Source organism: Anabrus simplex, chromosome 5 (genome assembly GCF_040414725.1).
Source record: "Anabrus simplex isolate iqAnaSimp1 chromosome 5, ASM4041472v1, whole genome shotgun sequence".
NCBI lineage: Eukaryota > Metazoa > Arthropoda > Insecta > Orthoptera > Tettigoniidae > Anabrus > Anabrus simplex.
The window spans coordinates 82926022-82953327 of record NC_090269.1 but is presented as its reverse complement, the minus strand read 5'-3'; the positions used below and the strand labels follow the sequence as shown (position 1 = coordinate 82953327).

The 27306-nt window shown below is 39.9% G+C and overlaps 1 protein-coding gene across 1 annotated transcript in view; it reads right to left on the bottom strand.

The window, feature by feature from the left end:
• nwk (nervous wreck) overlaps nucleotides 1–27306 on the bottom strand; it is a 1047247-nt gene that overhangs the window by 123508 nt on the left and 896433 nt on the right. The window contains exon 10 of the mRNA XM_068227774.1: nucleotides 16530–16781. Coding sequence (XP_068083875.1) covers nucleotides 16530–16781 — 252 coding nt within the window. The remainder of the gene's footprint in view (nucleotides 1–16529; nucleotides 16782–27306) is intronic.

Below are 27306 nucleotides of genomic sequence, written 5' to 3'. Positions count from 1 at the left end.
GCGTACGTAATCAAATAGTTGTCATATATATCGATATATATATATATATATATATATATGTTTTTTTTAAATAGTGATTAAATAACGAGAAATGAAGGCACAAGGCTTGGTGTAACACAGGAAGTCTTCTGGTAGTGGGGTAAAGTCCCAAGTTGTACAGCGTGGAGATGAGGTGTTGCATCTTGCAGCAGCAGTCAGCGAGTATTCATAGTGAGAAAAATGGAGCAAGAGGGAGGATCATCGCGTGAAGTGATTCACAAAAGAGGTAAACCGCTGAGAAGTGACCATAGACAGTGCATTGTGAATGTGTTCAATAAACTAAGTGAACAGAATCAGGGTTCAGTCGTTTACTCAGAAGTTCAGATCTTCGCACTGTTGTCGTATGCGATGCGCGGTCCTGTACGTCCGCACACGAGACGTTGACGGGGTGGAGGTCGGTATTACACGCTCAGCGAATCACAACTCTCTCTTTGGCGGAGGCGTGGACATACCATGTTTACATCAGGATTAAACTCTCGTGAAAAGATATTTAACGTATCTGACCTTCTTGAGGGACACAATGCCTGTACTACTGGAACATTTGCCTTCTAGCAGTTCGCTCAACCACGTGGCTCACGTATGATGGGGCTCCAGCACACGTACGCCGGTGTTTGGACAAGACATTCGCACGACAGTGGATCGCGAGATGAAGTCCGGTGTATTGGTCTCCTCAGTCTCTTGAAATGAATCCACTGGACTATCTATTACTAGAGGGGGACACGTGAACACTTTGATGTAAGCTACTCCGGGACGAAGTGAGTAAATCTTGACAGAAATCCGGCAGTTTCCTCATTTGTTTTGCACTTTGACAAATATAAGACCAAGACTTCAAGCTCCCGTGTTTCAGGCGGCAGCGACCTGGAACAGTGTCAATAATGTTCATGCCTTGTTGAGTGGCTCAGACGGTTGAAGCGCTGGCCTTCTGAACCCAACTTGGTAGGTTCAATCTTGGCTCAGTCCGGTGGTATTTGAAGGTGCTCAAATACGTCAGCCTCGTGTCGGTAGATTTACTGGCACATAAAAGAACTTCTGCATCTCGGCGTCTCCGAAAACCGTAAAAGTAGTTAGTGGGACGCAAAGCAAATAACATTATTATTATTTAATATCAGAATTGCCCCAATCTGACGATCCATTCGCTCACTGCAGCGGTTAGAATTGTACTGAACTATTCAATATAAGAGTTTTTTAGTGCGGCTCCTCCTGCGCCCTGATTACGTTAGGGCGATAAGATTACCTGCGAAACGTGTACACGGCGAGGACGGAAGGCGAGATACTAATCAAGCAAAGGTACATATACATTCAACGTACTGCTGTTCTTGAAGACTAATTGCCACGGAGCCGAGAAGAAACGTTCGTGAAAATCAAGAGTCAAAAATTAAGTCTAAAATTCAGGAGGTCTGACAACCCTTGCTTAAAATGTCCTCAGGAATAAAGTCATCCCAGCAACCAAGCTACAGAAATGTAGGGTAATACTCTTTTCGGTTCAGAAGAAATATCACTGAATGATACTCTAGAGTCCCCACACTACGGGCACATGATTACAGCCAGGGAGAAGAAGAAAACAACCGCATGGCTCATACAGTTTATTCACGGCTTTGCCCTGCAAAGATACACCCTGTCAGATGGCCTACAGTTATTCATGAGTCAAGTAGGTCTGCTGCCTTTCATGCCAACAACTCCTTATGAGGCTAAGGAAACCCTCGAATTCAGAATTGGAATCCTGAAACGAACCGGAAATCTAACCAAGGATGGAGATGGAGGCACTTCCGTGTATGTGGGGCTTGCCCTTTCTCCATCTACCACCCCTAAATTGTACACGTACAATTTAAGGAAAATAAATAATAATAATAATAATAATAATAATAATAATAATAATAATAAGGATCTCTGAATAAGAGGCAGACACGTAACCCCTACGCCATGGGAGTGGTGAAAAAATCAAGTGAACAAAATATATAAATTGTTAAATAAGAGGCCGCATTGATTCAGTGGTCCAGCTACTCTACCCCTGGGTTCGAATTTCAGCGAAATCAGGTGGTATTTTCACAGTGATCAGTGCATCAGGAAAGAAATACTACACTGAATCAGTGTGCACCATAAATCTTACATGAACGTGGGAAATAATTGAAAAAATAAATAAATATAGGCCTTACAGTCGATGTCCCTCCTGACACCAAATTTATATGGAGGAATGTGTTCACTTTTACATGTTTTTGAGGTGGTTTATTGTGTAGTGTGTAAATGAAGAGTTATGTGCTGACAGAAAGAAAAGCACCTTTTAATAATTAATTAATAATTGATTAAATCAACCTGATAGTCCACAAACATTTTAGTCTTAAGATAACAATTACATGTAGTTATTACAGGCCTGGTGCAGCCCTCTCGTCTGCTTTGTACTGGAAACATAGTGTAAAATGTCATGGAGGGTACAGTTGCATGTGAGTTGTAGGAATGCTGGGCACACCGAGCTAAGAGAATTAACTGTTCATGATTAAAATTCCACGACTCAGCCTGGAATCTAACCATACACGGCGAGGATAAATGAAATGTCGTATGGCTTTTTGTGCCGGGATATCCCAGGACGGGTTCGGCTCGCCAGGTGCAGGTCTTTCTATTTGACACCCTTAGGCGACCTGCGCGTCGTGATGAGGATGAAATGATGATGAAGACAACACATACACCCAGCCCCCGTTCCATTGGAATCAACCAATTAAGGTTAACATCCCCGACCCGGCCGGGAATCGAACCCGGGGCCCCCTGAACCGAAGGCCAGTACGCTGACCGTTCAGCCAACGAGTCGGACACGGCGAGGATAGAAGGCTGCGACACTAATCAGTCTGTCACAGAGCCGGATAAATCACAAAATCTGAATGAACCAAATTTACACACCCTTCCTGGAAAGTAGGGGGACTTTAGTTATCAAATGTGAATCCCGATATTGATCCTACAGTGACGGGGTGACCGCCAAAAATGTAGATTTAGACTGACAGATGATCGACATTATGTACAGGAAATCATAACGTTAGAAACATGGACTTTCCAATTTATTTAAATTTCAAGTAAACAGTTTCCTCACTAGAATAATTACAATTATTTTTGGAATTTACTCGAATTTCTTTTTTGGATCGGCAGTGTGCGTCGATAAGGTCCAATTTTATGGCCGTGAGCCCTTCCTGACGCCAACCTTATGACGAGCGATGTATTCGTGTCACTGTGGTGTCTGGTAGTGGAATGTGTTGCATGTAAATGAATATGTTTGTTAAGACGTATAAAAATACACAGTCTCCGAGCTAAAATACTTCACCTTTCTCAGTTAAAATCCCCAAACAACCCGGGAATCGAAACCGGAGACGTTTGAACCGAAGGTACCATGCTGATATTTTAGCCAAGGAACCGGACGGAAGAAGATAGTCTTTCTCTCTCTAAATATATACAAGTGCATCATGATACTTACATTTCCCTTTGTATACGAACACTACGGCAATATGCCTGAAATTTCTGGAATAGGCTGTGTTTAGCCACATGTTACGCAAAAGTAGAGCAGATCAACAGACTTTGCCCTTTATCTCTCTAGTGTTTGGAACTGATCCCTGAGTTTAACTCTCGACGCTATCCTATTACTACCGCAATAGGATCCTCCGAGCTGTCAACAGCAATTTGCTAGCCTCATACTCTTCCTCCCCACAACCATCCCATCTCTGCTCGTCTAATACTGTGCAGTGAGCTGTTCGCTAACAAGCGGCTACAACTTCAGAACTCTTGTATAGAAATCCAGGTTTCGATTGCCAGCCTCTTCAAATATTTTAATATTGTATTGAAGGCTGGAATTGGGACCACTTAACGTCGTGAAGAAAAGAAAGAAGAAGCAAGCAGGCTTCTACAGTGCACGGGGATTTTTCTCCGTATGGAGACTAGCTATTATTTGCTGTTAGAGAAAATATTAAGTTGGCAGCAGCAGCCAGGTCGCGTCATTAGCATGTCCTTGAATGACATCAATCACAGACGTCTTTATGAAGAAAACTGCTACCAAGAACTGTGACGTCACACGGATAGTGCTAAGTCAACCTCCTCACGTGAATTTATTATATTACTAATACGACACTTTGTTATGATATGACAATAGAATTCGATAATATCTCTAAAAGACATCAAACTAAAGACACGCTATCAGAAAAATTACATACAAATACTTGTGCTTGTTGAGGTAATTATTTTTCAATAACTGGTACCAAACATAATTCGTCCCTGTTCTGCCAAAACGGCGAATGTAACAATGTTCTTCCTATCCATTATTTCCCTTAAAACTGGTCACGCCTCCCAGCTATATATTGATATGCGGTCCATCAGAACAATTTTCGTTGATTCATTTTCCTATGCGCGTGTGTAAAGAAAAATGAACCTTAAACACATCACACTCTAGTAAAGTTCATTTTCCTTTACACACGCACATAGGAAAATGAACTCAACGGATATTGTTCTGATGGACCGAATATCAATATGTGGCTGGAAGGCGTGACCAGTCTTAAGGGAAATAATGAATAGGGAGAGCATTGTAACATTCGCCGTTTTGGCAGAACAGGGACGATATTTCCTCAAATATGGCAGATCTTGGACACAGCAGTCATTAAGCACGAGCTCACACACACCCACACCCACACCCACACCCGCCTACCCACCCACCCACACTCTTCCTCTCTCTATCTCTCTCTCCTCTCTCTCTCTCTCTCTCTCTTATCATAGAAATTCTTTAAATTTAATTTTCAAAATATTAAAAGGAACATCTCTATGGTTTTCACTGTTTAAAAACACATCATTGAATTCAGGTATCAAGATTTGAGTTAACGAGTATCTCTCCACAACAATTTGAAAAATAGTATGATGGACACTACTGTTGTCTGTAAACTGTCAATATTTTACACTTATTTTGGCACAAGGCGTTGTTATTAATTATTTTGAATAACTGTTACCAAAAGTATTTTCCGAAATATGATATATCTAGGATACAACCATCATTAAATGTACAACACACGCACACACTTGTCACAGAAATGACCAAGTTGTTCTAATTTAATTTTACAAGATTTTTAAAAATATCCCTACGACAAAACAACTAACCCACATTCATATAAGGATTTTAGTAAATGGTAATTTCCTTCATTCTTCAGGCAGTAAAGTTTTACATGAAATAAGGCAATAATGTTCTCATTTACAGAAAATACAGAATTTAACATGAATGCTTGAATTTTAGTGGCAATGGCATTGTTTTCGGAAGAGCTTAAAAAACGACGTCCTTCAGTCACTCTTTGCTTTATGTGAATTTCATCAAAAATAATATTTATAATTTTTTCACTTGGTTTTAATCATGTTTCCTTTAGGTAATTTACTTGATAGTTCTAACTAGTTCACTCTTCGTATCTGCACTTAATCTTCTTAAGTAAGAGAGGGTGAGGTAATGGCGAAACACTCGAAATTCTGAATTGAATGTATGCGACAAAAAATTTAAGACACCCACAGAAATATGTCTGATGAAAACTATATTTCTTTAGACGCACTGAGCTCAAGACGTTTTTCTTTTAAATTTGATTTTTTTTAATGAGTGGCAATGCGTCATCACAGTCTAGGTTTTTAGTAGCTCATTAATACAGTCAAAAACAGTTAAGAAAGTATTGCTGAAATTTTTAACCGTATCCAGTAATGTGGAAGAGTTACTGAAAGCATTAAAATGTTTGATAAACCTAAAGTGCTGAACATGTGTTACATAGCAGACTATCTCCTAAATCCAGTAATAATTTTGGAAGATATTTTGCAACCATTTTGCACGCATTCTTGCACGTTTAAATCTTTGAAAATTGTTATAGATACCCTGAGAGTTGGAATGTCTCTGGTTTGAAGTTTGTAAAACAAAACCTTATCGACATTAATTTTGCTTGAAAATTCAAGTAAATTTACATTTGTTGACTTTACTAACAAGTCGTAATAATTTGATATCTTGGTTCCTTCACACCATGTCTTGAAGGTTATCATTCTGCTATATATCCTCTCTCCTTTCTTCTGGCGATTTTCGTTTGGCAGGGCTTGGTTGTAACATATATGAGGGTTGCCCAAGAAATCGTCAGTTAATTTTGATTTTACCCCTGCTCAGTTTAAACGGAACCGTCTGGCCTGTTCGTAGTGTCTATCCTAGTTATATGATTTTCAGAAAAATTTATAATACAGACAGAGGCGTATTTACTGGTTTCAAAATTTTCTCGGTGTACAGCATGAATCCATTTACCTCGCTTATGTGTATCTCTAGGAAACGAAAATGTTACTTAAACGTTAATTTAGACATACGTTCATCCCATAGTGTAAATAAAATCTACACTGCACTAACACATAATAATGATAATAATAGTAATAATAATAATAATAATAATAATAATAATAATAATTAAATACTGCATTTTAATGCACACTGGAAATTTATAATAGATTATTCGGTTCACATAACCTAGATAACATCAGGCTGCTCAAACTATAATACTATAATAGTAAACACATACTACTGCATAAAACACACTTTACATGTATATTATTTGTATTAATGTTAGTTGAAAACGCCAATGAATACCATTGATAATATTGAAGTAACAACCAGTAAACCATCATGAAAACATGACTCATGCCTCCATATCGAAACATCAAAACTGCGATGTCATCCCTGTGGAACAGTGAAGTCTAGAAGGCCGGAAATACCTACAGAATAGTCCGTGTCTCAACTCAATGTCCTACGACGTCATAGCCTGACCTGTTGCAATTGTAATAATAGTTGTTTATACTTGTGTAAATTAACCTGGGTTAATGTTAACATTTAATATACCATGAGATTATTTCAAAACTACCCGCCTTAAGAAATTTAATTATCCTTACATTCATTTGTTTGGTTCTTACTGAGGGGAAGCACGTAAATTTAGGGATGGTACATCAAATTCAATCAGCAGTGGTTTTGAACGTCTCCATCGACAACTAAACTGACGTGTTTATCGTCAATTAGAACCATTAAATTTATTAAAATTGGTAAGTTTCGAAAAGAACGCACGGCATGTGAGAAGCGTATAAAGTCAATTTACAGCAAATGAAATATTTTCAATATCAACCAAATCATTTTTATAGCTGCTATTATTAAATTTACATTTGAAACATAATAAACAATTGTTATAAATACGTGTTTTATTATTAACAATTCATTTTGTGTACCGGTACTTTCCGAAGGCATTCCTGCTTATCTCTCCAGCAATTGTCGTTAACTTGAACTTTACATCTCCATAATACTCGCTCAGTGTCCCTCCTAAAAATACTTCACCGAACAACCACGTATCATCGACCTCTCACTGTCACTGCCTCGGGATGGTGGAATGTTCTCCCCAAAGACATCAATGATGCTGCATCAAAAAGTACATTTAAAACCTCTTACCAGCAGTTCCCCGTTAAGTGCTTGCCGCGAGGTACCTGTAGGCTATAAGTTGAACGAGTGATGTGTGTGAAAATGATGTTATGAGATTAATGTACAGTTAAAGAAAGTATTAAATACGGTTCTTCATATTAAGTTTAGTTCTTGGGTAGTAGTAAACGAATTGAAGTCTGTAACTTTCATACTATACCTAGATAGATTAAGCTCTTTTTCTCTCTTAATGTGTTTTTTATCTTACTTGATAATGTGTATCAATAAATTATTTCATTAAAATATCATTATTTATCAATTAGAAGTAAGAACGGTTAGTAGAAATTACACTAGTTAATTTTGATCTAACACTGCAATAATTAGCTAAATTTAGTTATTTTTTATTAGTAGTACTTTTCTTTAACTTTTGCGTTTCTTATAGTTACTGTAATGAAGTCAGGATCTGTCAAATCTGTATTATGTAGGTAATTCCTTCTTTTGTGTATATACAGTCTGGTCGGAAACAACATGAAACGGTTATATGAGGCTTGGATGGTTGGTCATGCTGATAAATAATTTGAAATAAATAATTCGATTCGTCGCACCGTTGTCATTTTATTAGCTGCTGAAGTTAACCACTTAGTCATATCATATTTATTTCCAAAGAGTCTATAGACCCCGCCGGGCTGAGTGGCTCAGACGGTTAAGGCGCTGGCCTTCTGACCCCAACTTGGCAGGTTCGATCCTGGCTCAGTCCGGTAGTATTTGAAGGTGCTCAAATACGTCAGCCTCGTGTCGGTAGATTTACTGGCACGTAAAAAACTCCTGCGGGACTAAATTCCGGCATCTCGGCGTCTCCGAAAACCGTAAAAGAGTAGTTAGTGGGAAGTAAAACAAATAACATTATTATTATTATTATTAATTTAGACCCCGTGATGTTAGTAATGAACAAATCAAATCTAATATAAAGTTATAAGTACAAAACACACTGTAATAGTGATTACTGCTCGGTGGTGTCTGGTGATTACCAGATATTCGACGATTGCCAGGGAATCGCGAAGATACTTACGATAATAATAAGGGTTTGAATAAAGGGAAAATAGCTCCCTCCAGTAGTGATAACTGCTGGGTGGAGCCTGGTGTTTAACAAAAGAATACGAATTGTTACGAATCCTGATTATGTTACGTAACAAGGAGAGAGAAAGAAGACTCAACCTTGTGTTGACCTACTTCTACACGTTCATCTGACCCCGTGAGCTTGTCTGGTAACAGCTTACCACTCCACGCTGACGTTATGAAAACATTGCAAATCGCTGAGTGCAAATCACCTATTGTCCTTCATATGCTGGCCTCTTTTCTACTGAAGTTAACCAATCAGATAATTTCGTGAGCGAATTCGAATGGGTTTTGCGAGGCTGTGTTGCTAAATCAGCACGTGAGAGAACCAGTTTTAATACAGACGTCCGAGCTGACAGGATCACGCCATAGCTCTACGGTGACACCGGGTGAAACTCACGGGGGGTGTGTGTTTGGTGCTGATTTATCGGTATGACTCTCAAACCGGTCTTAAGTCACGTGCGCATGTAACAACAGCGCCGCGCAAAGCCAATGGGAATTAGCCCGCGAAGTGACCTAATTGGTTAACTTCAGCAGCTAATAAAATGACAACGGTGCGAGAAATCGAATTATATCTTTCAAATTATTTATCAATATGACCAACCAACCCCGCAATGCTCATATAACCGGCTTTCGTTGTTTCCGACCTTCTTGCGTGTATATATATATATATATATGTATTGTCCTAAACATTAGTGTTATTTTGTAGTTATTAGGGAATTGGTAATTAATTAATTTATTCACACACTCATGTAGTTAATCGTAGGTGTGGCCCTTGCATGTGGAATGGCGATCCGCCTGTGCAAAGGACACTATTTTAGATAGGGAATCATAGCCAATTAATTAATTCATTCATTAATTCATACACTTATGTAAGGCTATAACCGAAGTAGGACGGGATAGGACGGGCCTATCCCAATCGAATATGTAGAGTAATCTAAATGTAACAAAGAAGAATAGGGAGGGGGGCACATGGGGTGCGGGATTTCCGCTTACGTGTGCCTCGCAGAAATTAGGGAATGGTGAGAAATTAGTGTTTGACAGCTATTAGATCAGGTGGGGTCTTCCGTTTGGGCCTCAAGGGAAAGGGCCGGGCGTGTTATCCTTGGGAAAGTGGCTCCTTTTTCTCACCAGGGGTGGATAACACGACCGGGCAGTAGTCATGCATAATCCCATCCATGCATTTATCCTGCCAACCGAATGCTCTCTCCTCAGTTGGTGGCTATCCGTGACTGGGAGGGAAGTGTTCATTCATTTATTCATGCATGCATGACAATATTATTCGGTCATGGTATCATTAAAAAAAAACCTCATTCATGCATCTATGTACACCTATGCATAGTGTCTGTGAAAATGGAGGAGAACTCTGTACAGACTTATGATAAAATAAAAAAAATATTTTTTAGTTCCTAGCATTTTAAGTTTCAATCAGTTTTATAGTATCACTAAGTAATAATTATGTATGTGATTAACTGTAAAGGCCAGCCCCGTGGTGTAGGGGTAGTGGGCCTGAATCTGGCCCGGAGGCCCCGGGTTCGATTCCCGGCCAGGTCGGGGATTATTCTCTCGACCTGACAGGGCCAGAAGCCCTAACTTCGCCACGCATACCAAAGGCTTCTATCTATTTATATATCCATCCATCATGTCCTCTTACTAAATTTCTTAAGTACCCAGATCGTATTCTAACACTTATTCTATCTACCTGAGGGCTGGTTCGAGGTCCACACAGCCTACGTGATTACAATTGAGGAGCTATCTGATGGTGAGATGGCGGCCCCGGTCTCGAAAGCCCGGAATAACGGCCGAGATGATGCGTCGTGCTGACCACATGGCCCCTCGTAATCTGCAGGCCTTCCGACTAAGCAGCGGTCGCTGGGCAGGCCAAAGCCCTTTCAAGGGCGTTAAGTGTCGTGGGGTGGGGGATTAAGCGTAAGAAAGGGCCAGAAGCCCTAACTTCGCCACGCATACCAAAGGCTTTTATTTATCCATCCATCCTGTCCTCTTACCAAATATCCTAAGTACCCAGTAACACTTATTCTATCTACCTGAATATAATATAGTAATATATTTTAGAATTCCATCGCATTCGTTCTTTTTATAAAACACAAGCCAATACCATACTCTAGTTAGAACGCCATTAATATCTGATGGCTCAAAACCTTAGTTTATTTACTAGCTGTTGTACCCGCGCTTCGCTATGGGATACTCAGAAAGACTGACTTTGTGGTTTTCCTAACTGAAGTTAACATAGGTCATTACGAAAATGTCAGTAGGAATGTAGCGATTAAAAGCAATGTTATCATATAAAATAGTCGATCGAATGAAAAACGCACATTTTCTCACTTTTAACGGACAGTACTACGGCCGATCTAAGAGTCCAAAGTTCCAGAGCTGGAGTGACCAGGCCGCAGACAGCCGTGAACACTCCTCTGCGATTATTCCGTGAAATATGCACACTGATCATTCCAATCAGTGCCTCAGAGTAGGGATTGAGTAGCTGGAATGCTATGATGAACCAGTGTGCTAGGCTACGAGAGTTTTCGAACTCTCCAGCTACTTTCCTCCAATATTCAGGCAGACTGTTACACTCGGTACGTCCGTGCGAGTTGGCCGTGTGGTTAGGGACGCGCAACTGTGAATTTGCATCCGGGAGATAGTGGATTCGAACCCCACTGTTGGCAGCCCAGAAGATGGTAATCCGTGGTCTCCCATCTTCACACCGGGCAAATGCTGTACCTTAATTAAGGTACAGCCAAAAGACATATCTGTGTCGGTGCGTCGTAAAGCAATTTTTTTTAAAATACTCGGTACGCAGCAGTAATCCTATCTATCGGAGATGAGTGGCAACAGAAGACACAAAGCACATCAAAGGGGTGGGAAGGAAACGGCCGTGACCGTAATTAAGGTACAGCCCCAGTATTTGCCTGATGTGAAAATGAGAAACCACGGAAAACCATCTTGAGGGCTGCCGACAGTGGGGTTCGAACCCACTATCTCCCGAATACTGGATACTGGCCGCACTTAAGCGACTACAACTATGGAGCTTGGTATATTTTCAACGAGAAAGAAACAATATTTCATATCTAAACTATTATTTTCTTCTAGTTCTAACATTTGTGATTGTATTTATGGGATAGGGCTTAATGTAGAAGGTTCCAAGTATATTTTGTGATTCAGGGCCGGTTCTACCACCTACTGGTAAAGTAGCGCGTAATTTGCCCTCCGCGTAAAAGGATGTTTCCGTCCGACCACTCCCAGGTAGCGCTATCGGCAGCATAAATCGTCGTTACCCGGCGCGTAATTTCTCGGCCACTTCGAGGGCCCGATAAGACTTTACCTGCCGGGCAAGTTCTGAGAGCTGAACATTATTAGCTGTATTTCTGGTGATATGCAACTCAAATTAGCTTAGTATACTGAAAAAAGCAGTATACTGTAACAGTGATCGATATTGTATTGCAGGATTTTGAACATTAATGCTTCCCTTTAGTTGCAACGGTCACACCAGCCTCTCGCATCGGTAGCGCAGGGAACACATTTTATACGTCAAGCTTTCGTAAAGAAACTCTAAAAGGATGTAAAATCAAAATCTATTTGGAAATCATTTCAAATGGGCTTTAATTTTCTACTTTTTCAGTTTTAGGACACAAGATATATATTACTGTATGTATCCCACCCAACCTAAGCGTTTTCGTAGCGTAATGGTTAACACGTTCGCCTCGTAATACGAAGTGTGCAGGTTCGAGTCTTTATTATGACGAATCTTTTTTATTTCCATTTTTAGCGTTGTGTTAATCTGTATGCCTCTTTTCATACGTTCTTATCACAATATTATGTCTACTAGGAAAATTGCTTTATATGTATGCTACCTATAGCAAGTGATGTTATGATTAATAGCACATAGGACTGTCGCCCAGGTAGCAGATTCCCTATTAGTTGTTTACATAGGCTTGTAAATTATTTCGAAGAAATTGGAAACTATTCCATTCCCGAATTCCTCTTCCTATGAATGGATATTTATCCCGATTAGTTCTTTACATTGACAGTACCTTCCAACTTTGTCTTCATAAAGTTAAAAATTAAAATGAAATGCTTTATCAATAAATGGAAGCATCTGGAACTAAATGAAGTCACAGAACTAGTTGCAAATAGAGCATCGCGGAGATACTTAATCAATTCACAGAAGCCTGCAGATAGAATGCTCAAAGGCAATAAGTCCGTAAAGAAGATGTGTGTGTATATACGTAAATGGAAGTGCGTAAAAGAGAGTTAAGAACAACGGCAGGGAACGAAAATACACTTTAAAATGTAAATTAGAAATACGATGAAAACCTGCATACCTTCTATTACGGAGCGAGCGACTTGACCAGTCTACTACGAGAATACCTTTCAAAAACGCTGCCTTGCATGACAGGTTATAACTGGCGTAAGAAAATGTAATCTCGAGATTTTAATCCCAATTAGGTATTGATATTGAAGATCATAGATTAAAATCACGAAAGCTTGACATGAATCGTTGTCCATAACTCTTAAGACTCCCCTTATTAGGCTTTTTGGTGATAATCAGCAGACGCAAGCACAGGGAAATAAGACAATCGAAATGGGTTTCATGCATCTGACGATAGATAGCACCACACTCGAAAGCGAGAAATCGCTGAAAATCAGTCTAGCCAACCTCGTATATCGGTGTCTAGCTCCGGGTAGCTACCTAGCGCTTGCGCGGAGGTGGTTGGACGCAAGCCAAAGTACCAGCCGATTTACACCTCCAGGTAGTTTACCTCCCGGGCAGCTGCCAGCCACTTTACCAGCAGATGGTAGAACCGGCCCTCAAACCAGCATTTCAAGTGATACAGACAGTTTTCAAGGAGATGCTGAATTGTTGTATAAACAGGTCTAAAGGTACACAGAAGTCTTAAGAATTATTTTTCTGGATTACACTGCTGTAGACATTGCATAGCCTGTAGAGTGGAGACATTTTGTGAGCGGCTGTTCTGACATTTTTATTCTGAAAAGTTACATTTGTCCTAAAGCGGGGCACGTGAGAGGTCAAGTGGCATAAAAAGTCAGGGCTGCCAATAATAGAATTTACAGTTTTGTACAGAAACTTCACGTCATTCTTTTGTCTCCTCAGTTCCAAGCTTTCCATTTCAAAACTTAGGAGAAGTTGTCTGTATGCCATATGTAGATAATTACCGGGTTTCTCTTGAAATGTAAGTATTTTAAACACCTATTTTTTTTTTTGCACTAAATGAGTTTTGTATGCGGACGAATCCATGGGCTGCAGCGTGAGTAAAAGGGGAGGAGCATAGAGTTGGCTAGTTGCTACAGAAGTGTTCACGTTGGCTCCTGATAATTGAATGCACTTCCTTCTGCTGTCAGTAGGCCAGCAGGCGACTACGTTAGTATGACAAGGCTTTATTTCTCTTCTAGTAGCACAGCGGTAGTTACCCCATCCACTTTCTTCCTTCCCCTCCTTTCCCCTACAAGCTTGTGGCTTCACTCACGTTTGTGCTATGAAATAGTTATCGTACTCTGCACGTGTCCGCTGCTGACGCACTCTAATAACTGTGTCCCGATCGCTAGCACAGAATGTGCTGACTCACCCTCCGCCCGCTTTTGCATGAGCTGTGGCTACATGGATTAGGATATGTGAAGGGAAAAGTGTCTCGAGAAGTTTAGTGAACAGAGTACAGGATGAGCACAAAGTGGCGTTACCTCCTGTGAAATACTGGCATGTTAATGAATTATTGTTATGGGTGGTAATGTAATTCTGTCATAGCCGATGAGTCCATTTGCACCACGAAGAAACGGATTGTAATGAACACGTGGGCTCTCGAAATACCACCACGCAGGAAAATCAATGAGATATATTGAGCATTATTTCTCAGTACGGTTTCAGAAACCTTCTCCACCAAAAGTAACAATTGTATGGTAGGAGAAAAAGCTCTTTGTAAGCGGTTGCGGAAAAGATAAGCCCCGCTCAGGAAGACAAAAGAACGTGTTTGGTGGCTGCAGCTTCCGTGGAACGTTCGCCAAAAAGTCCATTCGTAAGCGATCACAGGAATTCAGAATTCCACACTCGACATTACGAAAATTTAGCAATTATATGTTAAAGATATTTAGACCTTCGCTTTTAAGTGAATTGGATGATCAAACAGAAGGTTGCTAGCACGCGTTACGAGAACGTTGACGAATTTAAGGATGTTGTTCATCACCCAATTACTAACAACTTTCCAGCATCGTTGAGGAGAATATCACATCGTACATGTAGGAGGAACATACTCATTATATTAAGATTCTACATGAATAGAAGGATTATAGATATTGGGTAATAGGACTTGTTCTCATCTTGTAGTGAGCATGTGTTTAGATAAAACACACGTGACAATACCACGGAATACGGGTGATTTTCAAATCCTCACTCTGTTTCCAATTATTCGACCGGGTCAGGAAGGGAATGAAGCCCCCGTCTAGCGGCAAGGATAAGAATTTTGCCTGCTGCCGAAGCCCGTCGCATGCCTCTAGGACAATGATTAATGACTGACAGATAGAATGAAATGATATTGGAAAGTGTTGCTGGAATTAAAGATGACAAGAAAATCGGAAAACATGGAGAAAACCTGTTCCGCCTCCACTTTTTACTCGTAATACTGGTGATAATGTTTACTACTGAGGAGATAATTTCGGTCCAACATTTTTCATAAAAGGTGAAACTAAACTTTCGTACGCGTTTTCGGAATTCCGTGTGTCCAGAATATTTGTCTGTACGGTACGTGATTTGATACGGAAATTTCGTACAATCAGCTCGGGTCACGATGTGCCAAGTGTTGTATACAAGGAACTTGGTATACAGTAACACAACATAAAGTTTATTTCTTCAAGAGTTTTATACAGTATTTACAAGAAAAAAAATGAAACTTGTCTTGAAGCTTGATTAAATGCACGCAGTTAATACTGTTATTAAATGATAGACTGAAAGTCTGTGGCACAAATATATATTTACAGAGAGAGAGAGTCCTATGTACACATTCACACCTATCTTGAAGAGATAGTCTATTTCACTGGGAAATGTCCTTAGATAGTCGAAAACTATCTGGTGTGAGCTAACAAGTGTAACTTGTAGAGAGAGTCGCGTTAGTATAATGCTAGTATTGGACTTAGACTTGCAAGGAACTTGCATCAATATCTTAATTCGCAGAATGCTAAGATAGTCGTCGGAGCACTGGTGAGGACTTGGGAGTGTAGCAGAATGCTTGATTCGGGGCTCGACGTGGCTACGGGAATCAGGGAAGATGAGGCAATGTCCGGAGGTGAGACCTCACAACCAGCAATCTGTCCACCTGTCCAAGGCACGTTTTTAAGAGGAATGCCTCCGTGTTTGACTTGCGGTGTGGGTTGGCTGTTGGACACTGGGGTAGTCCTCGGTAAGGCGAGGAATGTCGCTCCTTATATAGCGCTTGGCTGACGTCACCGACGAGCATGCCAGGCGCAGTGCAGTCCTCTCGTAGGCTCTGGAAACATCGGTTATGTGGCGGGTTGCGGAGCTTGAAGGCGCGGAGCTGAGCGGGGAGGACACACACAACACCAAGAAGTGGTAGGCGTACGACTCTAACGAACAAAAAACTTCGTCATATTTTACATATAATGTTGCAGAGTCCTACAAGTTAGCAAATGAGTGAAGAATTTGTAAGTGAACAGTACGTAACTTTCTATGACTGTCATGTGACGTTGAGTGCGCGCAGATAAGGAGCGCATTTTAGTGGCCAACGGAAGCGTCAATGCAACAACTTACCATGGCTTGAGTGATAATGTACAACAGTTATAAAATAATGATCCTGTTTTATGTAGCTGTTGAACTACTTGCTGATATATTGATATGTATTGCTGAATAAAAAGAGAAGATGTGAACTAACATTAGAAAATCACAGTTAATTCCTTGCAACTGAGGAGTGTTTACCTTTTGGCCGGAATCCCTCATCTGCTGGAAGGCCAGCATTTTGCGCGTGTTCTCTCTTATGTTGTTGGTCTCTCTCGACATTCGTGTAGCCCATCGTCGAGCCTCCTTGCTCAACGTCTGCGCTGCCGAGGGGTGGTCCGCCGTCACTTTATCAATGGTGTCATTCTCGCACGGCTCGAAGTCGTACTGGATGTGCTGCTTCAGCACAGGGTAATATAGGTAGCAGCACTGGAGGTTGTACTCACGCGTCAACTGAAACATGCATAAGAAGGTTAACCCTCTATAATATTGCATCCCTCGCTTATTAGCAAAGGTTCAATGTAAGCCCATGAAAATATCTCTAAATGGTAGGTTGAAAAATATTAGTATTTGCTTAATTATGAAGGTTTTAAATGATTGAAAACCATTTTAAATACACATCATAAATAAGGTAAGATTGCGGAATGAAGTATTTTTTATAACACATCACAAGATATTCATTGTTTGTGTCCGTATCGAGTATTATGCGATGATAATACAAGATACAGCATTCGCTATTTTTATGAAAGTTTCTAACGATGTGACGAGTCAAATACTTCGTCAACTCCAGTCACTCGTATTCGGAAACACTACCGAAGAGGATAGAAGAGAATAGAGATGTAACTCAATGGTAAATTTCTGTACCAAGCCACTAGACGCTAGTAGTTTCAGTCCCCGATCAGAGATAGCGGCACAGTGCTCATTTTGTGCAACACCTTACTGCTATTATCAACAGATAGCGCAGAGAAGTGACATCCGGTTATGCTTAGTTTCCACCCCCCACCCCACCCCTTCGATAATAATGCAGTTCTACTACTTCCATGCCCTATGCATTGTAATTCATATTTTTTTTTTATTTCCAAGTACTTACTACGTTGTAAATGATGATCTGATACCCCTAGTTCGTATGGCATACTATGTTACTGAGAACATAACCTCACACCTCAAAGCAGCTTTAACTTCAAATGAATGATTGACACATTAACACAAAGCTGATATTATAACAAAAGCAAGACAGCAGAGCACAACATATGCAAGAGAATGGGGTATCACATCAATATCCAAGTACCACATGAAAATAAAAATAACAGGATTAAATACACTGAGACAGGAAATATATAGAACTACATTAATAGAACCATTCAGCTTTCAGCCCCTGATGTGTACTCAAACAGAAAATATAGGATTTCAGGAGGACTGGCGAAGATATATTTCTAATAAACAAGAACAAGGAACGAACATTTACAGCACAAGCACTTGGGCACTTGCAAATCAAACAACACAAATACTGTAGCATCATGGGAACTATCGCTTAATATCGATATAAGTTCGATTGGGCAAAGTCGGATTCAATGCAATCCAGCAATATTATCTCCATAATACTTGACGTGATACGACTGATTCTTTGTTAGAAAGGCCCACCGATTGAGGTTAGACTTGAAATACTTCACTTCGATACAAACGGCCTTTAATTATTAATATCGCTCATTTCATGCCTACGTACCTGCCATCTACAGAACTATCTACACGCTGTGAATTACCTTCAGCGCCATCTTAAATCGGGGACGGAAACTACCTGAAGCTAGCTACAGAATGGAACCATAAGCTCCATTAAACTTTCACCGGGGTGAGCACTACCAACTCGAGTCGACAAGTCGACCGGGTAGGGCAGGGAGAGCGAGACAATTTTCAATATCTCGTGAAAGAAACGAGTAAGGAAACTCGAACTGACGAGTCGGGCAGGAATAGCGAGACGAGATGCCGAGGCCATCGATATGTCTCGTAAAGGAGGCGAGTGAGGGAATCCGAGTGCTTTCTGTGTGCGCAGAGTTTACTCGAATCTATGTTATGACTGTGTGGGTTGCATATTTGAGACATGAAAACGAAGACAATTGTATTCATAGTAGTACAGTAATGTATTTTCTACCAGAAATCACATACTTGTCAAATTAACACTGGCTGGCAGCTGAAGAAAACATGAATAAATAAGATAACAGACATACTGAGTTCTTCTCAAGCGTAAACCAAATAATTGTCACAACACTCTGTAAAGGTAACTAATTCTGTAATACATTACACTAAAGCTAAAGGAAAAAGGCTTAATAATTTGTAAAAATGAAGTTAATACATTAACTGGTTTCTTGCTTAGGTTGGGAACCAATCAAATAACAGAAAGCACTCGGCCGAACTCGGGGCTATTCGGGAAATTTCGTATCCCTGCCCTCATATAGCAAATGACGAGTCGAATACTTCGTCAACTCAGGTAAATCGTATTCGGAAACTCTACCAAATCGAGTTGGCGACCATCGCTATGTCTTGTGAAGGAGATGGCATACAAAAGTACATACACAACTATTATTCTTAAAATTGCATGAATACTTGACAGTTGAACTTCAGTTCTCTTCCTAGCATTTATTAAAAATCGATCAGTCAATGAGCAGGAAGCACTCGATCTCACTCGGGATGATTCGGGGCGAGTTCGTGTCTCTGACTCGGGTAACTCTGAAGCGCGTCAGCGAGTGAAGTCTTATTGCAGTCGGCAATGATTCTTCTGGACATCCGCCGACTTCTTTACTCGAGTTACAACAGAAAAGTCACTCGGGCTGACTCGAATACATGTTTGACTCGAGTTAAACGAGTTGAAATATTCGACTCGCCACATCACTAAAAGTTTCACGAAACTTCAGATATTAGACTCAATAGAATATCACAATAAATATCAAGAACTACTAAGTTTTTATTCTTGAATTCATAGGTTATGAATCATCAACATTCCAACGGGATTAGTTTTTAATTCATTCTGGAATTCATAGGTTATGAATCATCAACATTCCAACGGGATTAATTTTTAATTCATTCTGGAATTCATAGATTATGAATCATCAACATTCCAACGGGATTAATTTTTAATTCATTCTGGAATTCATAGGTTATGAATCATCAACATTCCAACGGGATTAATTTTTAATTCATTCTGGAATTCATAGATTATGAATCATCCACATTCCAACGGGATTAATTTTTAATTCATTCTGGAATTCATAGGTTATGAATAATCTACATTCCAACGGGATTAATTTTTAATTCATTCTGGAATTCATAGATTATGAATCATCAACATTCCAACGGGATTAGTTTTTAATTCATTCTGGAATTCATAGATTATGAATCATCCACATTCCAACGGGATTAATTTTAATTCATTCTGGAATTCACAGATTATGAATCATCAACATTCCAACGGGATTAATTTTTAATTCATTCTGGAATTCATAGATTATGAATCATCCACATTCCAACGGGATTAATTTTTTATTCATTCTGGAATTCATAGATTATGAATCATCTACATTCCAACGGGATTAATTTTTAATTCATTCTGGAATTCATAGGTTATGAATCACTAACATTGCAATGGGACTAATTTTTAATTCATTCTGGAATTCACAGATTATGAATCATCAACATTCCAACGGGATTAATTTTTAATTCATTCTGGAATTCACAGATTATGAATCATAAACATTCCAACGGGATTAATTTTTAATTCATTCTGGAATTCATAGATTATGAATAATCTACATTCCAACGGGATTAATTTTTAATTCATTCTGGAATTCATAGATTATGAATCATCTACATTCCAACGGGATTAATTTTTAATTCATTCTGGAATTCACAGATTATGAATCACCAACATTTCAATGGGACTAATTTTTACATCATTCTGAAATTCATATATTATGAATTATCAATATACCAATGCGATATGTGTGTCTGTATGGCGTGACACATTTTTCTGATGTGTCTTAGTCCAGACGAAACTTTCAAGCGAGGTACGGCTACAAATTGAGTTATCTGTGGTACCGAACTTATTTTCTACGTACAACATGAATGAAACCCGTTCATGTAGAGGTACCGTTTTGAAAAACGGATCACAAACTTGATGGCACTTTGAGCTATGAGTATATTTTACGTAAATATATTTAACTTCGTGTTTCATATTCAGTTCAATACGCCCTCACTACATATGAACAATGCGGAGAGGTTTGGAAAGGAATTCAGGCTTTTGCCATGCTATCTGTGATTAGAAATTGCGTACCACCACCTTTTCTACGCTGCTGGCGAGTTTTATTTCCATCAGCGGGACGCTAAGTGGCTAACCACGGTGACCATATAGTCTTGACACTTTAGCGATCATTGCCATCAGGCGGGCAGCCGAAGGGAGAGAGCACATCTCAGTTAATGTTATTGTTGATAAATTTCATGGATTTAGAACACTGTAGGGCAGCGCTGTTTGGACTCCGCACCAAAAATCTAGATTTTTCAATATTCCTACTCTTCTTCTTCTTCTCTTTTTCTACCACTTTTCCTACATATGTGGGGTCGCACATGTGGATTTGGCCCTGTTTTACGTCCGGATGCCCCGCCTGACGCCAACCTTACATGGAGGGATATAATTACTATTTCGTGTTCCTGTGGTGGTTGGTAGTGTAGAGCGTTGTCTCAATATGAAGATGAAAGTGTTGGGACAAACACAAATACCCAAACCCAGAAGAATTAATCACACGCGATTAAAATTCCCGACCTGGCCGGGAATCGATCCCGGGACACTCTGAATCGAACGCCTCAATGCTGACCATTCAGCCAATGAGTCGGGCAATATACCTGCTCTACCCGTGTGATAAAAACTTGTGGGACACAAATGATTGGAAATTGTAGTGTCTTTAGCTTTATTATGTAGATAGATCGATAGACAGACAGACATAATAAATAATTTAGTTTAACTCATAAAGTTAGGGACACGTCCCCTGCCTTACACTTAACTAGTAAATGCATGACGAAAAGTAAAAATCTGAAGCAAATTTCTGTGCTGCTGTGCTATCTTATTTTATATAAAACTAGCTATACTACCCGGCGTAGCCCGGTTGGTTTAGGAAGTTTACTTTTAAGATTAGTATCTATCACCAGTTAGTTATGTTAAAAAGAATTTTTATATAATTCCTTTCTGGGATATGGAATTTTGCTATCTATGAGTTATTTAGATGTGTTTGATTTCAAGTGTTAAATGATTTCATTCTCGAGTAAAATTTTGTCCTTGTGGAAGCTCGAATTGCTTGGGAAGTATTTGATCCTTTCAAAAAGATAATAGGTGATAACTTCACGTATTTCTCCGTCACGGTATAGATATGATCTACACGATTTCAGCTGTCATTGAGACTCTCACAAATCAGCCTTAAGACCCCAAACGCAGTGGATTCAACACTAATCTCGGTCATTTTATACTATTTACTACAAAACCCCTTTCAGTTCCCCGTCCCAATGGAGGCTGAACGTCGACTTAAACGATATTCAGAGGGTCACAACAACGAATTCGACATTAATATCGGTTATTTTCTATTATTTTTAAATTATAGAAAAATGCCACGCCCTCTCATTTCCCTCCCCCATCGGGATCGGTGTTTCATCTCCATAGTATTTTTTCCCAGATGGTACGTCATATATGTACCATGTTTTGTTGAGAGCTATTTTGGAATATACCCACATACACCCATATATCACGGTTACTTTTACATTCATTTTCACCCCTTCTCAACCTCCATACCAATTGCGGTGAAGGATGACTTAGCCATCCAGAGTGTCACAGTTCAACTCAGCGAACTCGTAAACATTAATATCAACCATTTTCGTTAATTTTTGTATTTCACCACCTCCACGAGGAGTGCTACTGGTGTTTTATCCAACAGTATTTTCCCTTCATTCTATAATGTACAGATGGAAGCTTTTGAATCTTCCCCTTAGGTTCACAATATACTTCACTTGAGTCATCACTTGATTCTTCTGAGCTGCACCCAGAACCAATCAGTTCTTCAATGAGTTGAAGACTGAACTCCAATGATTTCATTCTATTTCTCTGAGATACATTCATAAGCTGTTGATCACCTCGGTACTGGATCAAGGAGTTTACTACTGCAAGATCGATGAAGTGTAAAATTGTTCGCAGGGTCCATTTCACTGTTCTGGTATGGTTTCGGTAATATGATATCATTCCATCATTGAGGTTACTGGCCTTCGGTTCAGAGGGCCCCGGGTTCGATTCCCGGCCGGGTCGGGGATTTTAACCTTAATTGGTTAATTCCAATGGCACGGGGGCTGGGTGTATGTGTCGTCTTCATCATCATTTCATCCTCATCACGACGCGCAGGTCGCCTACGGGAGTCAAATAGAAAGACCTGCACCTGGCGAGCCGAACCCGTCCTGGGATATCCCGGCACTAAAAGCCATACGACATTTCATTTTTTTTCATCATTGAGGTCAACGCCTCCCATGAAAGTGTTGTACCGTCCGACAACACACGGCCGAGGAACTGATATATACTTGTTATCTTTTTTGCTCCATCTGCGGCGTGTTTCGATTGGGCATTTTGCTTCCTGTGATGACATCAGCATTACAGGCTTGTTATCAAACCATTTTGTAACACAAATACTAACAGAATCTGTGTCATTTGCCACAAAATGTTCAGATGTTCCTCTTGGATGCTTGGCAAAAATCTTATCTGGAGTAAATGGCACATTTGAAACCCTAGATTTCATAAATGTACCAGTTGCGCTGATATTTTTTTTCGCTAATAGGTCCAAGAGTCTTTCTGTCGTGAAATATCTATCCATGTACACTAAAGTATACGGTGGGATTGACTCGCATAATTTCAGTACGGCAGATTCACCTACTGTTAATTTTGCATCAGTTTGGTCCAGCAGGAAGGTTCCTTTTTTCTTGGTAAATACAGAAGTCTAGTGCGAGGCCTGATGAATCAGCCAGAACAAAATTTTTAAGACCTACAGGATTAGGCTTATTGACAACGTACTGCTTGAGAGAAGTAGTACCAGAAAAAGGAATCATCTGTTCATCAACTGAAAGATGTGCCTGCCTAGTCATTGATAAACATCCCCCTCTAATATCTTCAATAAATGGCCTAACTTTCCACAATCTGTCTTTACGTTTCAACTCATCAGTCACTTCTAAATCATTAACCACTTTCAGACAGTTCCTGATTGCAATGAAACGGTCTCGAGACATATTATCAGCAATAACAGGTATTCGTGTGTTTTTCGCCCAGTACATTCTAAGTCTTGGGTAATGTAAACTTCCCATCATAAGCCCCACTCCAATAAACTTCTTCATTTCAGAGTTTGTTACTGCCAAACTTTTTCCCTTTCCCGAACACTTCTTATGTTCGTATTAACTGTAAGATTATCAATGGTTGAGTCCCTTAGATATTGTGAGAAGTACTGTAGTGGTCTCCAATCCTTACGAATTTCGGCCTCTGTAACGGGTTCATCACGGATAGGTATGTCAGAAGAAAATGATTCACTTTTCATCCACTTCTTTCTTTTTACTGGCATTTCTGGTGACAGAACTGAGTTGACAATGTCACTTTCTGCTTGTTCTAAGTCTTCACTTCGTCCTTCTTCCATTACATTTATCTCCAGGCACTCATCACCTTCCTCCTCCTCCTCCTCCTCCTGCTCTTCTTCACTCGTTTCTTCATCACATTTAACTAAATTATCTACAGAATCATCCTGCTCCGAGTCACTATCAAAATCTGACACCTCTCCACTGTTAATGATGTCGAATATCTCATCTGCAGTGGATTGACTGTAACCTAAAATGTAAAAAAACATGTTCAAACTCCACATATTGTAAAGATTTCTTAATATTAAGTTAAAACTTACCTCTATTCCCATTAATTAGACAAAAATTGTATTCGATTTCACTGAAGCATTGCTTTGACAGACAAAAGTTAGGTTAAATATGTCATTCAGAAATTACTGTCCATTAACCTAGTGTCCTCAATTGGACACATTTTAGTTTTATCACTTACTATCATTAATCAAAATGTTAGATTAACTTAACACAGTAGTAAATACACACAAATGATTGTAATGTGTACCAATTTTGTATGAGGGCTATGTTGAAAGAAACACACACACACAACGACGTCCGGAGTATCAATATTCGTCTCACTATTCCACACTATTTTCGATTATTTTTACATCTCAGCCCTTCCCACCCCACCCCTAGCGTGCTAGGTCTACCACACCTCCTCGCAGTTTGTCTCATGATAGTAAGTCATAAGTGTACCAAGTTTGGCTGACATATCTCCCGTTGTCCAGAAAAGTAAGGATTCAACACTAATATGGGTCGTTTTTAGTAATAATTACATTTCTCCCGCTTCCCTAGGGCTTCTAGGGGTGTCTTGCCCCCACAGTATTTTTTACAGATAGTACATAATATTTGTACCAAGTTTACTTGACCCCTATGCTGAAACATACATACAAACACCCAAAATCTCGGTCATTTGCACATTTTCTTTTCTTCACTCCTTCTCACAACCCTGCTGATTGGGGCTCAACTTGGACTTAAACGACATCCGGAGTGTGACCATTCACTTCAGCGATTCAGAAAAGTATGGATTCGACACTGCCGTCGCGAGGCTGACGTATTTGAGCACCTATCCCTACATATTCAGCACCTTCAAATACCACCGGGCTGATCCAGGATCGAACCTGCCAAGTTGGGGTCAGAATGCCAGCGCCTCAACCGTCTGAGCCACTCAGCCTAGCCAGTAACCATGTTATGACTGTGGGCGAAAAAATATTATAAAGTAGGGATCGGGATAAGGATTACTTCAGCTGGGAACTACAGCTGAGTACTACTACTGCTCTATTGCTTACTTTTAATAACAGCAATAATAATGGTATTTTGCTGTACTATACTACCACTAACTAATTTTACAGTTTTCGGAGACGCCGAGTTGCCCCTATTTAGGGAATTTAGTCCTGCAGGAGCCCTTTTAGGTGCCAGTAAATATGCAGACACGAAGCTGATGTGTTTTTTAAATAACAGTAATGAAATGAAATGAAATGGCACATGGCTTTTAGTGCCGGGAGTGTCCGAGGACATGTTCGCCTCGCCAGATGCAGGTCTTTTGATTTGACACCCGTAGGTGACCTGCGCGTCGTGATGAGGATGAAATTATGATAATGACGACACATACACCCAGCCCCCGTGCCAGCGAAATTAACCAATGAAGGTTAAAATTCCCGACCCTGCCGGGAATCGAACCCGGGACTCCTGTGACCATAGGCCAGCACGCTAACCACTTATCCATGGAGCCGGACATAACAGTAATGATGATATGATATGATAAGGAGAAGAAGAAGAAGAAGAAGAAGAAGAAGAGCCATCGATCTACGAGCTCATTCAATGGACAAATTTTGAGCACACTCGTTTAACGCTTCCGTGGTTTGATGTCCCTGTGACCTGCTGTGAATGAAGGTTTCATTCATGGCTAGCCAAAACAGTGAACGAATTATTGTTTTAGGTTGAGGATTTATGCTTAGGAACAGCGAGCAGTTTAGTGTTCAGCGATCTGGTATTTCACTCATGGTGTTCAGAAAGGCTGCGAAATCATACATACAGGTAGGTTGGCAATCGAGAGGTAAGGATTCGGTGCAGTGACGTGGAAGTACGCAGCGTGCGTCTGTCTTCGAGGGGTAACCGTCCGAGGTCAACGTAAGATATCTTCAGAAAATATTTCAAATTAGACCTACTTTTAAATCTTACACAGGTACAGGTCTTAGATTGAACTAATATCTCCGGAGACATTTAGAAGTTTATGAAGAATTGCATAATCGCGAATATTTTCGCTATTATTATTATTATTATTATTATTATTATTATTATTATTATTATTATTATTATTATTATTATTATTATTGTTGTTGTTGTTGTTGTACTGCACCTTCTCCGGCCAGTTAAACTGCGCACCTTCTATAAGGCCATCTATATAAACAAACTTGAACTGCTGTACTACAAGGTACTTTGGTATTCAACCGTTAGATGTCTCTATAATCGATTTAATTGCTCCCTCTAGCCTAGCGGAACGAACTCTAATTAGCGTGCTCTACAAAGGAAAGTTTATTTTTGCTGTTGGCAAACTTAGGTTTTGAGGATTGTTTTGTCTATGTATCAAAGTTGTCAACACTTCGTCTGGATCCTTCTTCAATAGTAATCAACTTATCCGAAACTTGTAAATACTTTCTCTAGCCAATTAAAATTGGGAGTGTGTAGGGGAATCCAGCCTATCAATAAAGAGTTCTGTAAACTTCCCCTCAAAAATACTATGAAAACTGGGCACTTTAGGACCGTATTGTCTGAATTGCTCCAGTGTGAGGAGGTGTATTGACGTGAACCAGGAGGCAGGGGGTTGGGAAGGCCCAGCAACTCAAGGTAATGGCAGAATTTTCATAAACATGTGATAGCTCCTGCAGATAGCTTGAGGGGAAGGTTTATACCTCTTTTATTTATGTAAATTTCTAAATTTGGTGGTTTAAATGTAGAATTTTCGGTACGTCTGAGGACTCTTTTCTATTCCCTACTGGGAAATATGTACTATAAGGGAACAAAGAGTGACTACCCTCTGTCGGTTCCCATTCAACTTGGCACGGCGTGACTACAGTTTTCTAAACCTCTAATTTGATTTAATCATATTTGGCTTTAATATTTTTTACTTAGTCACCCTGGTGTAGAATAAGTTTAGCCTCTGTCTCATTGTGCAATAAGCCCACTTAGGGTTTTAACTATTTCTATAAGGAGGGCAAGTGTTCCGTCTCCCAGCCTTTTGTTTATGACCAGTCATGTTCAACCTTACCCTGTTTATCCGATAATTATTTCTGGTGTGAAGTTCCCTTTAAGA